The 14,504-nt window shown below is 44.1% G+C and overlaps 1 protein-coding gene across 1 annotated transcript in view; it reads left to right on the forward strand.

The window, feature by feature from the left end:
• MENG (S-adenosyl-L-methionine-dependent methyltransferases superfamily protein) overlaps positions 1-12,576 on the forward strand; it is a 51,771-nt gene extending 39,195 nt beyond the window's left edge. The window contains exons 3-9 of the mRNA XM_086483792.1: positions 10,865-10,929; positions 11,408-11,498; positions 11,569-11,657; positions 11,754-11,887; positions 11,974-12,035; positions 12,167-12,266; positions 12,342-12,576. Coding sequence (XP_086339918.1) covers positions 10,865-10,929; positions 11,408-11,498; positions 11,569-11,657; positions 11,754-11,887; positions 11,974-12,035; positions 12,167-12,266; positions 12,342-12,442 — 642 coding nt within the window. The 3' untranslated portion in view covers positions 12,443-12,576. The remainder of the gene's footprint in view (positions 1-10,864; positions 10,930-11,407; positions 11,499-11,568; positions 11,658-11,753; positions 11,888-11,973; positions 12,036-12,166; positions 12,267-12,341) is intronic.
• Positions 12,577-14,504: the final 1,928 nt, after the last annotated feature.

Consider the following 14,504-nt stretch of genomic DNA (forward strand, 5'->3'; position numbering starts at 1 on the left):
TTCAGAAGTGATCTGGCACTTTTGAGAGTCTATTCGCAGACCGTGCATGCCCAATCACTTAGGTAGATGCATATCCTCTGGTTGCACACATCATGATCATAAGCATTCCCATCAGATTCCTTCAGAGGAATTTTCCAATAATTTTATCCTATTTTACCTATTTTTGACATTTTTCACTTATTATTTTTAAATGACTTTTGTTGGGAAGTAGGTAGGGCAAATTGAGTAAGTTTGTATATAAGCAAACCTAAACTAGCAGTAATTGGCAAAAGGTGTAGCATGAGCTCCATCGCTCAACAGGCAACTTCTCAGCACAAGAACCCTTGGTGGCATTTTTCCTCCAAGCAAAGAAAACCTAGCCTAGCGTTTTCATCAGCCCTTGGCATTTTTCATCAAGGCATCATCGCTTGAAGACATCTGTCAGTAGCGTTTTCAGCAAGAGATTATCGCCATAGCTTCACCCTCTTGCTAGCGTTTTCCAAGCAAGACGACCTCAGCCCTAGCGTTTCCAGAACCCAGATCGCCCTCCCATTGCATGGAGATTTTCAGCAGATAAAGACCAACAGATTTCAGCAATGAAGACTAGTCATATCAGCATTGTTAGGAGCAGATTTCAGCAATGAAGAACCAACCATATCAGTGTTTTTAGGAGCAGATTTCAACCAGCAGAATTCAGCCTATCAGCGTTTTTGGACAGCAGATAGAAAGCGTCAGTTTTCAGCCCTTAGATCGGTCTCCCCATTCCCGTCATCGTCATCGATCTAGCCTAGACTTGCATCAGTCACATGCATCCGCTTTGTACCAGTTTGTGCAATCAATCGTAGACCACTCTCGCCAACGAGAGTGGGGCCTTCGGAGGAGGGTTTTACATCGTCTTTGGTGTCGTATTCTCTTCTCTCTCTATATCTGAGTCTCATACACTTTCTCGCACAGTGTCCATTCACTTTGTTTGTGATCATTGCACTCTCTCATTAAGAACGGAAGGCTCTCCTTTCCAGAAGAACAAAAGGAACCTTGAGCATAGTTCGGAGCACTCATCTTGATCATAGTCCCTTGTGCCTCTTTTCACTCATTGAGAGCGGACCATGCACTTAGCGGCCGGCCAATTGACGTGAGGTGGGAAAAAGCAACCTTGGTGTGAGCGCAAGGCGGCCAAGGGGTGCGCTCGCAGAAAAGAGCAGAACTCGGGTGAAGAGAAGATCCTTCTCTAACACGGATTGCAAGCGAAAGAAGAACCTCAAGAACCCCAAGAACCAAGATCCCCAAGAACCCAAGTTCCTCAAGAACTTAAGAACCCAAGACCACAAGAACCCAAGACATCAGTGGATGGTAGTGGATGGTCATCGCTCGAAGCGGAATGGATACTTCGCTTAGAGGTGATGAGCATGAGAGAGGCGAAGAAGAATTTTCCCCACTAGGAGGTTTTTGCGACCCTCCCCCTTCCCCATCTACGCCAAGGATTGCACTAACTCCTATGGAGGAGTTGACGCAGTTGTTTATGGACAACAAGTTGGAACGCGAAGCAAGAGAAGCAGAAAGAAAGGCCTACGAAGAAGAAATGGCAGACATAGATCGTGAATACGAAGAAAGCATGGCAGCCATAGAGCGTAAGTACGACTTGGAAGACAAGCCAAATTGGATTGCGAGAACAAAGAAAGTCAAGCCAAATTTAATCGCGAGAACAAAGCAAGACAAGCAGAATTTGATCGCGAGAACAAAGCCGTAAAAGAAAAGAGCGACCAACACATGAAAGAGTTCTTGTGATTCTTTTCTCAAGTGCAAGCATAGATGCAAGAGATTCAGGAGATGGAGACTCTCTCAGTCTCTACTTCTCCCAAGCATGGCACACAAGATTTGCCTGATTATGAGAAGCATGATGAATTGAATGATAATGATGAGCATGATGAATTGAATGATAATGATGAGCATGATGATTTGGATGATAATGATGAGCGTGATGATTTGCATGATCAAGATGTGATTTCTCACAAGCATGATGAGTTGCATGAAGAAGATGTGATTGTTCACAAGAAGGATTATGTGTTAGTTGATACTTTTTCTAGTGAAGCTAACCTTATTGCAGACCCGATCAATCACGAAGAACCGATGTTGGCTCTCGAGTCGAGGTCCAAAGAACCCCCACAAGAAGATTCGATCAAACACGACGAACCGATCTTGGCTCTCGAGCCTAGTTCCAAAGAACCCTCACAGGAAGTATTATGTGTTTAAATGATTCGTCAGCACGCATTGTTCGAGTGTTTCATCACCAAGCATGGGCATTTCCGTTGTGAATTGCCACAGTTGATTGATTTAGATCAGCAAGACAAGATTAGATCTCATTGTTTGCGTGTGTGTGGTGAACGGTTTGGCACTCCGTCTATTTGTTCATCTACATTGCATGTACAGTCTTTGAGGAAGACAAGATTTTTTCCACTCACTTTACATGGAATAGGTATGTTCATGGTTTTGTGTTGGAAATGGGTTCAGGAATTTTCAGCCATGGAGATTCTTGAAGAAGAAAGAAGCAGGACTCTAGACGAAGTTGAAGCATCGAAGGAACCACAGAAGGCTTTGTCGCTTTCGGCGCGGCCCAGAGATGCAAGCGTTGCAGACTTTTATGAACTTCAAGTACCGCATGACCCACATATCAGAGTGGGCCGGCGAAGAGTCCCTTCCACGATTCCGGATGCTATTGGCGATCTCCCTTGACGCCATATAGTTCGTTACTAGTACCTCACTTTGAAAAGGAGGGGATGTCGCGTGACACATCCAACCCTATGTGTTCGTGGACAAGCTACAACACGACAAGGGTTCAGTCTATCCAGCGAGTCTAGATTAGAAGTGATCTGGCACTTTTGTGAGTCTATTCGTAGACCGTGTATGCCTAGTCACTTAGTGTAGATGCATATCCTCCGGTTGCACACAGCATGATCATAAGCATTGCCATCAGAATCCTTCAGGGGAATTTTCTAGTGCATTTAGTCTATTTTACCTATTTTTGACATTTTCACTTATTATTTTTAAGTGACTTTTGTTGGAAAGTAGGTAGGGCAAATTGAGTAAGTTTGTATATAAGAAAACCTAGACTAGCAGTAATTGGCAGAAGAGGCAGCAGGAGCTCCACCGCTCAACAGGCAACTTCTCAAGCAAGACTTCCCACCCTAGGCGATTCCACCCTAAGCAGAGCTTCCTAGCGTTTTCTTCATCATCGCCATAACTCAAAGTACTTGGCGTTTTTCAGCAAGTCTCCACCACAAGCAGATCAACATCTCTAGTGTTTTTCCTTCAAGCAAAGATCGCCAGCAGAATTGCAGCTCTAGCGTTTTCTAAGCCAGATCGCCCTCCCTTGGGCATGGCGATTTTCAGCCCTAAGACCTGCAGATTTTCAGCAGATAAGAACCATCAGTTTTCAGCCACAGTACCCGCAGGTTTTCAGCCATAAAGACTAGCAAGGGCACAATGTTTTCAGCCGCAGCAGAATTCAGTCATTGGCGTCCTTGGACAGCAGATAAAGACCAACAGATTTCAGCCATAGCGTCGGTCTCGCTTTCCCCGTCGTCGACACCGACTTACCCTAGACTTGCATCAGTCACATGCATTCCCATTGTACCAGTTTGTGCAATCAATAGTAGACCACTCGCGCCGACGAGAGTGGGGCCTTCGGAGGAGGGTTTTACAACGTCTCTGGTGTCGTATTCTCTTCTCTCTCTATCTCTCAGTCTCATACACTTGCACGCACAATGTCCATTCACTTTGTTTGTGATCATTGCACTCTCTCATTAAGAACGGAAGGCTCTACCTTCCATAAGAACAAAAGGAACCTTGAGCACAGTTCGGAGCACTCATCTTGAGCAAAGTTCAAACATTCATTCGGCTGCACCTAACATTGGTATCATTCGTGATCGTTTCGTGTATTTTAGTCAACGTCTTTATGTGATCCCTTTTCCTAACCATGCTATATTATACGTTCAGCACATTTCACTCATGAATGAACACGAATGTGCGAATTGTTCATGAAAAGCTGAAAAGTATGCATTCAAGGACGTCACATTCCATGTCTCTTCCTTGGCATGACACATTTGTAGAAAGAGCACATGAAAGTATAAGCACCACGCATGGGCATTTCCATTGTGAATTGCCACAATTGATTGCTTTAGGTCAAAAGAAAAAGATTCGATCTCATTGTTTGCGTGTGTCTGGTGAACGATTTGGCACTCCGTCTCTTTGTTCATCTACATTGCATGCACAGCCTTTAGAAAAGACAAGAGTTGTTCCAGTCACTTTACATGGAATAGGTATGTTCATGTTTTTGTGTTGGAAATGGTTTCAGGAATTTTCAGCTATGGAGATTCTTGAAGAAGAAAGAAGCATGCCTCTCGACGAAGTTGAAGCATCGAAGGAGCCACATAAGTCTTTGTGTCACTTTCGGCGCTGCCCAAAGAAGGAAGCGTTGCAGACCTTCATGAAGTTCAAGTACCGCACGACCCACACATCTGAGTGGGCCAACGAAGAGTCCCTTTTAGGATTCCGGATGCTATTGGCGATCTCCATCGACGCCATATAGTTCGGTACCAGTACCTCACTTTGAAAAGGAGGGGATGTCACATGACACATCCAACCCTGTCCGTGGACAAGCTACAGCACGACAAGGGTTCAGTCAGTCCAGTCAATCTAGATTTAGAAGTGATCTGATACTTTTGAGAGTCTATTCGCAGACCGTGCATGCCCAATCACTTAGGTAGATGCATATCCTCTGGTTGCACACATCATGATCATAAGCATTCCCATCAGAATCCTTCAGCGGAATTTTCCAATAATTTTAGCCTATTTTACCTATTTTTGACATTTTTCACTTATTATTTTTAAATGACTTTTGTTGGGAAGTAGGTAGGGCAAATTGAGTAAGTTTGTATATAAGCAAACCTAAACTAGCACTAATTGGCAAAAGGGGTAGCATGAGCTTCATCGCTCAACAGGCAACTTCTCAGCACAAGAACCCTTGGTGGCATTTTTCCTCCAAGCAAAGAAACCCTAGCCTAGCGTTTTCATCAGCCCTTGCGTTTTTCATCAAGGCATCATCGCTTGAAGACATCAGCTAGTAGCGTTTTCAGCAAGAGATTATCGCCATAGCTTCACCCTCTTGCTAGCGTTTTCCAAGCAAGACGACCTCAGCCCTAGCGTTTCCAGAACCCAGATCGCCCTCCCATTGCATGGAGATTTTCAGCAGATAAAGACCAACAGATTTCAGCAATGAAGACTAGTCATATCAGCATTTTTAGGAGCAGATTTCAGCAATGAAGAACCAACCATATCAGCATTTTTAGGAGCAGATTTCAGCCAGCAGAATTCAGCCTATCAGTGTTTTTGGACAGCAGATAGAAAGCGTCAGTTTTCAGCCCTTAGATTGGTCTCCCCATTCCCGTCATTGTCATCGTCATCGATCTAGCCTAGACTTGCATCAGTCACATGCATCCACTTTGTACCAGTTTGTGCAAACAATCGTAGACCACTCTCGTCAACGAGAGTGGGGCCTTCGGAGGAGGGTTTTACATCGTCTTTGGTGTCGTATTCTCTTCTCTCTCTATATCTCAGTCTCATACACTTTCTCGCACAGTGTCCATTCACTTTGTTTGTGATCATTGCACTCTCTCATTAAGAACGGAAGGCTCTCCTTTCCAGAAGAACAAAAGGAACCTTGAGCATAGTTCGGAGCACTCATCTTGATCAAAGTTCAAACATTCATTCCGCTGCACCTAACAACAAATGAGCAAGAAGACCAAGGAGTTCAAGGAAGGGGGTTAGGGTCAGGTTTGAGACGCTCTCAGGCTGTCAGGACACCCATCGAGCCCTTGAGTATACACAACAGTTTGATGTCGCCTTCTCGGGAGGTCGGTTCATGGAACGCTCCAAGGTGCAAAGGGTAGCATCCTTCTTGAAAGGAACTGCACAGACATGGTGATCTACTACGCAGAGAAGCACCTGCAACATGGGTAAAATTAAAGAAAATATTTACGTCAACTTGGATATCAGACGAATATGAAAGAGCTGTCATCACGGCTTGGATTGGATGACTATTGCCAGAGGTTTTGGGATACTTATTTGCCAGTGTCTTCGTTGCAGAAGATTACTTCGAGGGACCAGATTGAGCGGTTTTGCTGTGGTTTGCCAAAAGAGATTCGAGAGTATTGTCTAGAATAGAAGTCTGGCTCTATTTTGAGACTTATGGGACATGCCGAGCAAGGATTTGGAATGCATGCTGGCTCATTGACTTATCCTACAGACATGATAGTATCCACCTCAACAGGGAAAGAGTCTTCCAGTGAAGAGAACGAATCAGAGGAGCCGGATGAGGGCTCATCACAGGATTCTGGAGCAGTAAGAGAATCAGATGGTAGTGCATATGAGGGTTCCGACGAACTAAGGGAACCAGATGCAAGTTCATCAGAGGATTCTAGAAGAACAGGATCGGATGATAGTGCGTCTCAGGATTCCACAATTGAGATTGACGTGCCAATGGACAGGGGAGACTAACGCCGCTATCCACAGGTCCCAGAGCACAAGGAAAGAAAGGAAAGGGAATCACCCGGTAGATCAGAGAATTCCACAGACCGAGATTGAGGTGGCAAGGACAATGTCACTAACTACTGACGTGTCAAGCCACTGAAGAATGGAGCCAACTTGCAGATCCTGGTTGAGGGGCCTAAACCCTAAGAAGAACAAGCAGCAGAAGAAGTTTTACCAACTTGCAAAGTCTTGCCGAGTGGCCTAACTTTAAAGTCGAGTTCCCACCAACTTACGGGGACTTGTCTGATGGGGCCCAGGGGAGCTAAAGCCATCAAAATAAAGCGGGACCCACCCACCCACACACACAAAAACTTGCGTGGAGCTTGACGACATGGTAGGCAGTACGGAATTCCGCATTTTGCGCTGACTTGCTGACGTGGCAGCCGATACAGATTTCTTCATTTCATGTTGGTTGTGTTGATGTGGTAGCATGTACAGATTTCTGTGATTTTTGTTGGTTGATTTTCAGCGCCAGCTTTTGGGCTAGATGCTTTTGAGTTTCAAGCTTTTCATGTAACTGCTTTTCATAGGCCAAGGGCATGTAGAGGGCTCAGTCTCTGGCATTCTTCCGGGTGAAGGTGCAGAGCGCGAGTACCGGCATTGTACTGAGTTCAAGCAATATAAATATATACCGAAAGGGGCGCCAAGGTTTGGGGCAGTGCTCTCTTGGGGTGGAACTCCGGCACTCCCCGTATCGTGTCGTGCATCTCGTTCAATTCAATTGTTATTGAAGTGCTAAAAGTCTGTTCAGTCTGTTCTTTTCTGTTGGCACGTGGTACCGTCTCGTGACGAAGAGGGAGGCAAGTAGGGCTACCAATAGGTCCCAGGGCATGAGAAAAGAACTGAAATGTGAGCTAGGTACATCGGATAATTTGGTCAAGGGTACTTTTTGGCCATCGACGCAAAGTGGATGGAGGAAGAGAATCTCAAAATTCTCTTCAGAGAGAGCTGTACCTTGAAGATTTTGGGCCATTAGTAGTGTCTATGCCAAAAGTTATCGATGAATTTGGAGGTTGAATCTGTTGCTGTGCGGATCAGTGAAAAGATCAGCTTTGTATGGATGCGATTGCTAAATGGTTATAATGATCAAGTTTTGTATTCTGAGACCCTCGACAGAAATGTGATTGATCAGTTACTGATGTCTTCGTAGAAGTGCTGGATTGGTGGAGTCTGATGCATAAGTACATAGAGTCAATGTCTACCGAAGAATTTTTTTGTCCTTCAGCTGTTTTTGCAGGCGTAATTGAGGGCGACTACAATTCTTTCAAGAGGGGGTAGTGTCACAAAGTGATGACGTTGCATGACCAACTGAAAGAGAATGGCCGCCTGGACTAGAGAAATTGAAGAACCGAACCTAAAGAACGTCTGACCAGCAGCCGTGGGGCTAAAACCCTAAAAACCCAAAGCTTGAGGTCCGAGGCTGATTTTCGTAAAATGCACTGTCACGTGGCAAGCGGATGATGACATGGTAGTATCGTACGGGTTTTTGCGTTTTGCGTTGTTGGTGCCACGTGGCAGGCTATACTGATTTTCGCAATTTACGCTGGCTGCTTTTGGAGAGCCCAGCGCTAGCTTTTGAGAGCAGACGCTTTTGGGTTAATGTGCTTTTGGAATTGAAGCTTTTCGGGGCTCTGCTTTTGGGCATCCCTTGTAAGTTTAAAAGAGCCCTTAGGCCTCTCACTCTGCAGAGCATTTGGACGCAGAGTCTGAGAGCAGAGGAACCTTGGGAGTTGGACTTTGTTGTGAGCAATATTAAAGAAATATCGAAAGGGGCGTCGTGCCATGTCAACTCTCTCTCTCTCTCTCTCTCTCACACACACACACACACACGTAAAAGTTCAGTGATTTTGCAGTTTCTGTTCGTGTGTTGCTATTGATTTCTCACTTGGAGTGTCCAAGCGTCCCTTGTAAGTTTAAAAGAGCCCTTGGGTCTCTCACTCTGCAGAGCATCTGGACGCAAAGTCTGAGAGCAGAGGACCCTCGAGGGTTGTACTTTGTTGTGAGCAATAATAAAGAAATACCGAAAGGGGTGCTAGTCTTTGGGGCCAGTGCATCTGGGCATGGAACTCCGCCGTGCCGTGTCTCCTCTCCTCTCACAGGAGATGGGTTTGTGATTCGACCCAGCTACATGGACACACATATGTCTCATGGTTTGCGTTGTGCCATTGGTCAGATACGCACATCCTCACATCAGCTCGAGATTGAGACTGGTAGATTCAGAGGGATACCAGCAAACAGCAGGATATGCCGATTATGCCAGAGAGAGCCAGAGACAGAGTTGCACTACATATGTCATTGCACAGTGTTCTATGAGATACGGGGGCGTTTCCACTGCTTATTCAGAGAGGGTTTTAGTCCTCTATCTAGGGTCATGAGTTATGAGGATCACAGATGTCTTGGACTATATCTACTTGAGTTACACAGGTATAGAGACACTTTACTGGGGAGAGCTAGAGAGAGGCAGTCCCAGAGACACATTACAGATTTCTTTTCACTAGATATGGGACAGCCAGAGGAGCAGCCACCACTGCAGAGCTCGTCCCACACTCATTCGACCACTACTGGCACTCTCATCGACCGAGCATTGGAGCTACAGAGATACAGACGACTGCGACTGAGGAGAGGAGCTACACAGCATCGACGGAGACTACAACAGAAGATTCGAGCCATACTCTCTCGACATCCAGAGTGCAGATGAGGATGGATCCTCACCATTTCTTCCATCTTTGTTTCACACACTGTTACATCCAGTTTACCGGGTACCTTTTGTATCAGCTGCTACACCCACGTAGTTTTAGATTGTAGTAGTAGTAGTAGTATTTTGTTCTACTTCTAGTTCTTTTCTAGTTCTTTTGTACCCAGACATGGTATTAGATTCACTATTTTGTAACTGATTGGTCTCATAGGTCATTTTGGCCTTTTGAAGACGTTAATATAACATTTCATTTCTCTCTCTCTCTCTCTCTCTCAAAGTTCAGTGATTTGCAATTTCTATTCGTGTGTTGCTATTGATTTCTCGCTTGTAGTGTCCAAGCGTCCCTTGTAAGTTTAAAAGAGCCCTTGGGTCTCTCACTCTGCAGAGCATCTGGACGCAGAGTTTGAGAGCAGAGGGCCCTGGGGAGTTGTACTTTGTTGTGAGCAATAAATAAATACCGAAAGGGCACCAGTCTTTGGGGCGAGTGCATCTAGGCGCGGAACTCCGCCGTGCCGTGCCTCTCTCTCTCTCTCTCTCTCTCTCTCTCTCTCTCTCAAGAGTCATGGGATACGAAGATCAGAGATGTCTGGGTTTGTTCTTGCTCGAGCTGCGCAGACACAGAGATAGCCTGATGAATGGCGAGGCTAGCCAGTCTCAAAGACAGATCACAAACTTCTTCAGAGCAGACAGGGGATAGCCGCAAGAGCCACTCCCACAGCAGAGCTCCCCCTCGTCTCATACCAGAGGCACACTGATTGACCGAGCGATTGAACTGGGGAAATCCAGGCGCCCGCGACTGCGAAGAACTACACAACATCGACGGAGGCTACGACAGAAAATTCGGAGCACGCTGGCCAGGCATGCACGACTCCCGGTCAGACTACTAACCATGGAGGAAATTGATGAGATTCGCCAACGACCGATGCTAGATCTCTTGTGATTCAGCTATCCCAACAAGCCGCCCATTTTCTGCTTGGTCTTTTGCTTGGTTCACATCGATCAACTTAGGACCCCATAGTATATATCTTTGTTTTGTACTGTTGTTAGGTTATTTTGTTACTCTGACTTTGTATCAGATCCACCACTTTGTAACTTTCGGGTCTCATAGGTCATTATGGCCTTTTGAAGACGTTAATATAACATTTCATTTCTCTCTCTGTTTTTTCCTTTTCTGTTCGTGTGTTGCTATTGATTTCTCGCTTGGAGTGTCCAAGCTTGTAACAACCTCTATCTCTCTCTTGCCCTGCTTCTCTATTTTTATCTTCTCTTTTAGGGTTAAGGAACATTCACTAAGTAAGAAAAGAGCCGGGTAGCTAAGTATTTCAGCAAGAGATTAGTGTGATAATTCATTCTTTTGTCACATTCAACATCTGCTGCGCCTATTAAGTAAGAAAGGGTGGCCTTTTAAAAATGCTAACGAGTCATCCCCCTCTAATGTATACATAAAATATACATTCTTGAAGCCATATATAATATAAATCCTCTGTGGTTAACCCGCGTTAATATCCATTTTTTTTAACAAGCAATTCGCTTGCTTCTGTGGAATTTTGAAAAATGATTACAAATTAAAGTAATTCCTCTTTTGTATTGAATACCTCCTGTCAGCTCAATGACTGGCTCAGCCTGGGTCAGCACAGAGTTTGGAAGCGAATGGCAGTTTCTTGGACCAGGTAATCATTTGTCCCTAGCCAATATTTGTGTTGCAATTTGGTCATCGAACATGCTTATAATTAGCATTCTGTCTTGGGGTTTGCATTTCTGTCCTGTTATCAGTTTAGGACCCCTGTTGTCTGTTGGGTGTTTATGACATGTTGACAAAAATTTAAAATGAGGTCCAAAAAGGAAAAATTATAATGTATCTCCCAGATTATGTGAAAGAAGAATGAATTAATTCCATTCAGAGTTCTGATTAGAGCACAAGCTGGAGTACCACTTATGGACTGCTAGTGCCCTCAAACGAGGGGCCTTTGCTGCAAAAGCTCTGACTCAGATTTAGAGCACAGAAAAAACATGCAAGAGGTGCTAAATTAATGAAGGCTATGGAAAAGGATAGCATGAGTGAAAATGACAATTTGGAGTCATCAACAGATGAATCATGGAGCAAGAGGCATGATGCCTCCAACTGTTTGTTATTATCTGATTTAACAGAGCAAAGCCAGGAGATCATGTGCTAGACATCTGTTGTGGCAGTGGAGATCTCTCATTTCTTCTTGCAGAAAAGGTTGGCCCCACAGGGAAGGTTAGTATGGTTCCAAGGCTTTATTTGGTTTTTGTGCCGTAGGATTTTCTTGACTACAATTTCATTCCAGGTTACAGGGCTAGATTTTGCTAAGGAGCAACTGGTTGTAGCATCTGAACGTCAGAAGGCTAAGTTGGGTGATTGCTACAAAGATATGAGGCAAGTTCTATGTGGGTGGCTCACTGGGCAGAATGAGTTTGGACTCTGGAGAAAGGGTTGTTCTCTTTGTACTCACATAGGAATAAAAAACTGCAGGTGGCTTCAAGGAGATGCACTCGGCCTCCCGTTTGCAGATGAAGTATTTGATGCTGTGACAGTTGGGTATGGTTTACGCAATGTTGCCGACATTCCAAAAGCCCTTCATGAGATATATCGCGTTTTAAAGCTAGGTTTGCATTCTTTTAGCCAATGATGAGGAGACTCTACTTGTTCAGTAGACAGTTTGTCATGTCAAGTAGTTTTTTCTCAAACGCAGGCTCAAGTGCCTCAGTTCTTGACTTCAATAGGCCAAGCAGCCTGTTTGTTTCTCAGCTTCAGGTAGCTTATGATTTGTAAGATTGTTTGTGTTTGAAGCTCATGTGCATGGGCAATGCGTATAAAGTGCTTTCTTTTCCAATTGTATTGTCCATGACTCCTGAATTATTACCTTTTGCCATGCTTGTAAATAGGATTGGATGCTTGACAATGTCGTGGTCCCAGCTGCTACTCAATTTGGCATGAGAGAGGAGTATGCATACCTCAAGAACTCGATAGCACAATTTCCAACCGGTCAGTTCATGTTTACTCAAAAGTATTTCTGTGTTGAGTTGAGTTCCCATACTCAAATGATTGCTTGCTGTGTAGGACCGGAGCAAGAGATGCTAGCTATAGAAGCTGGGTTCTCGCATGCTGTGCACTACGAACTGGCAAGTGGTCTTATGGGGGCTCTCGTTTTGAGACGATAGCTGACAGTGGCCAAACTTACACAGGAGTCAAGAATGCGGGCCTGGAAGAGTGTCCTGGAAGAGAGTCAAAATTTGCACTGACCTGCTAGCATCTGGCTTTGTTTGCTGAAGAGCTGCAAATATACTCAGTGCATAACACTTGCTCCTTATGCATGACCTAGAGTTTCAAATCAGAAATAGGAATCAAAAGGATGTTGGAAGAAACACTTTTGTGCTTGTGATGTTGGTATACTTACGAGTTATAGTAAACACTAAAGAGACTGCATGCTACACCCTATGCTAATCAAAATGAAGGATTTTTAGCTCCTTGTTTCTTGATGGCCTTTGTAATGTATTAGAGTACAAAAAAAATCAATTCATTATCAAATAAAGGTTGTGGAGCAGGCATTGGAACTGTGATGTTTTTTGTTTTGACGAGAATGAACATTAACATGTTCCCCTTGCATCGAGGTCAATGTAGCGATTGTCTTTTTTTCTATTTTGAGTGTCTCCCTTGCTTCAAAGTTATCCTCAAGGACTTTGTCAAGGCATGGTGCAAGGAAGAGACAAGAGGCTGCAACTTCTTTAATGGGTATGTGTTCTCTCCCTACCATGGTAAGCTTTCTCATGTTGTTTGCTGTGATAACTGTCTCATGATTCCACAATATAACACCAATAAGCAATGCAGTGTTATAAGTTGGAGGAGAACCCTTGAAGCTTGAAGGAATTAACTAATTTAGAGATACAGATTACATAGTTATTTTTACATTTTTCGACTTCCTAATACTAATACAGGTGTTCTATCAGTAGCTTGATAAATTGTGTGCCATCACAAGAACCTTGAAAGTAATTAGCTTTCATCCTCAATATTCACCTCTTTATTTATCTAGGCATGCACCTGTTTTAATAACCATCTTTGTATTCTTTTGCAATGTACATTAAGACCAATCTCTTAGCGTGTTCATCTTTGCATTGCATATACATTGATAGCTATCTTATTATCCAATATAAAAGAATTTGTTTATCTACATGGTCTCTATTTTTCAGCCTTTTTAATTTGATTATGTATGCGTGTACTCACATCCATTTCGTCGGTGTCATGGTACTTACATTGTGTGTATGTGTATGTGTGTGTGTGTGTGTGTGTGTGTGAGAGAGAGAGAGAGAGAGAGAGAGAGAGAGAGAGAGAGAGTGAGTGTTATATTAAACGGGCCAAAATGACCTGAGACAAACATGATACAATCTTGGTGGATCTAATACTGAGTCTGCGTACAAAAGAAAAATGAAGCAAAGTGAAAAACTAAAATATAATCATTATTATCATCATCAATGCCGGAGGATGCCTGGCGTTGGGCGTTGTTTGAGAAAGTATTGCATTGGTCTTTGAAGAGCTTCGTCAATGTCCGCCTCTGCAAATAGTCGAACTAGACGTCTCCCATGTCATGCTAGAATAGTCATGATCCCTTGATGGAGCCTCCCTCGATGTCGTGGTCACCCTCGAAGATGTGGGCATCTAGCTCCCTCGAGCTCAATGGCTCTATCAACTAACATACCTCTAGTATAGGTGGGCTCTGAAGTTTGTTGTGAAGCTTGCTCATGTGACTGTTGAGTCCTTGCTCTAAAGAAGTCAGTGATCTCCCTCTGTGAATGTCTCCCATTGGTTGATCCCCTCAAGGGACTCTCCTTGTGTCTGCGCAGCTCTAGAAAAAACAACCCGAGGCATCTCTCATCTTGATATCTCATGACTAGCGAACGGTCCAAAGCCCTCTTTGAATAGACAAGGAAAGCGGCCTCATATCTTATAGTATATCAGACAATGACAAATGTGATGTAACTATGTCTGTAACTCTATATAACACAACTGGCAAATCCTGGCCTATGCTGGTAACCTCCAGGATCTGCCTGATAGGGTCGCACCCACTGAGAAAGAAAAACAATCTTGATTATAGGAGAACATTGGCTCAACATTTTACTTTTTCATCGGTCAATCTTTTCTAGAAACAAGAAGAGCTTTTCCTCACCCTCTCTTTTTCAAAGCGGTACTTTCCCGCTTTATAACGATGGCTTGTTTTTCTCGTTTTCT

This window comes from Adiantum capillus-veneris, chromosome 15 (genome assembly GCF_014529385.1).
Source record: "Adiantum capillus-veneris isolate H3 chromosome 15, ASM1452938v2, whole genome shotgun sequence".
Taxonomy (NCBI): Eukaryota; Viridiplantae; Streptophyta; class Polypodiopsida; order Polypodiales; family Pteridaceae; genus Adiantum; species Adiantum capillus-veneris.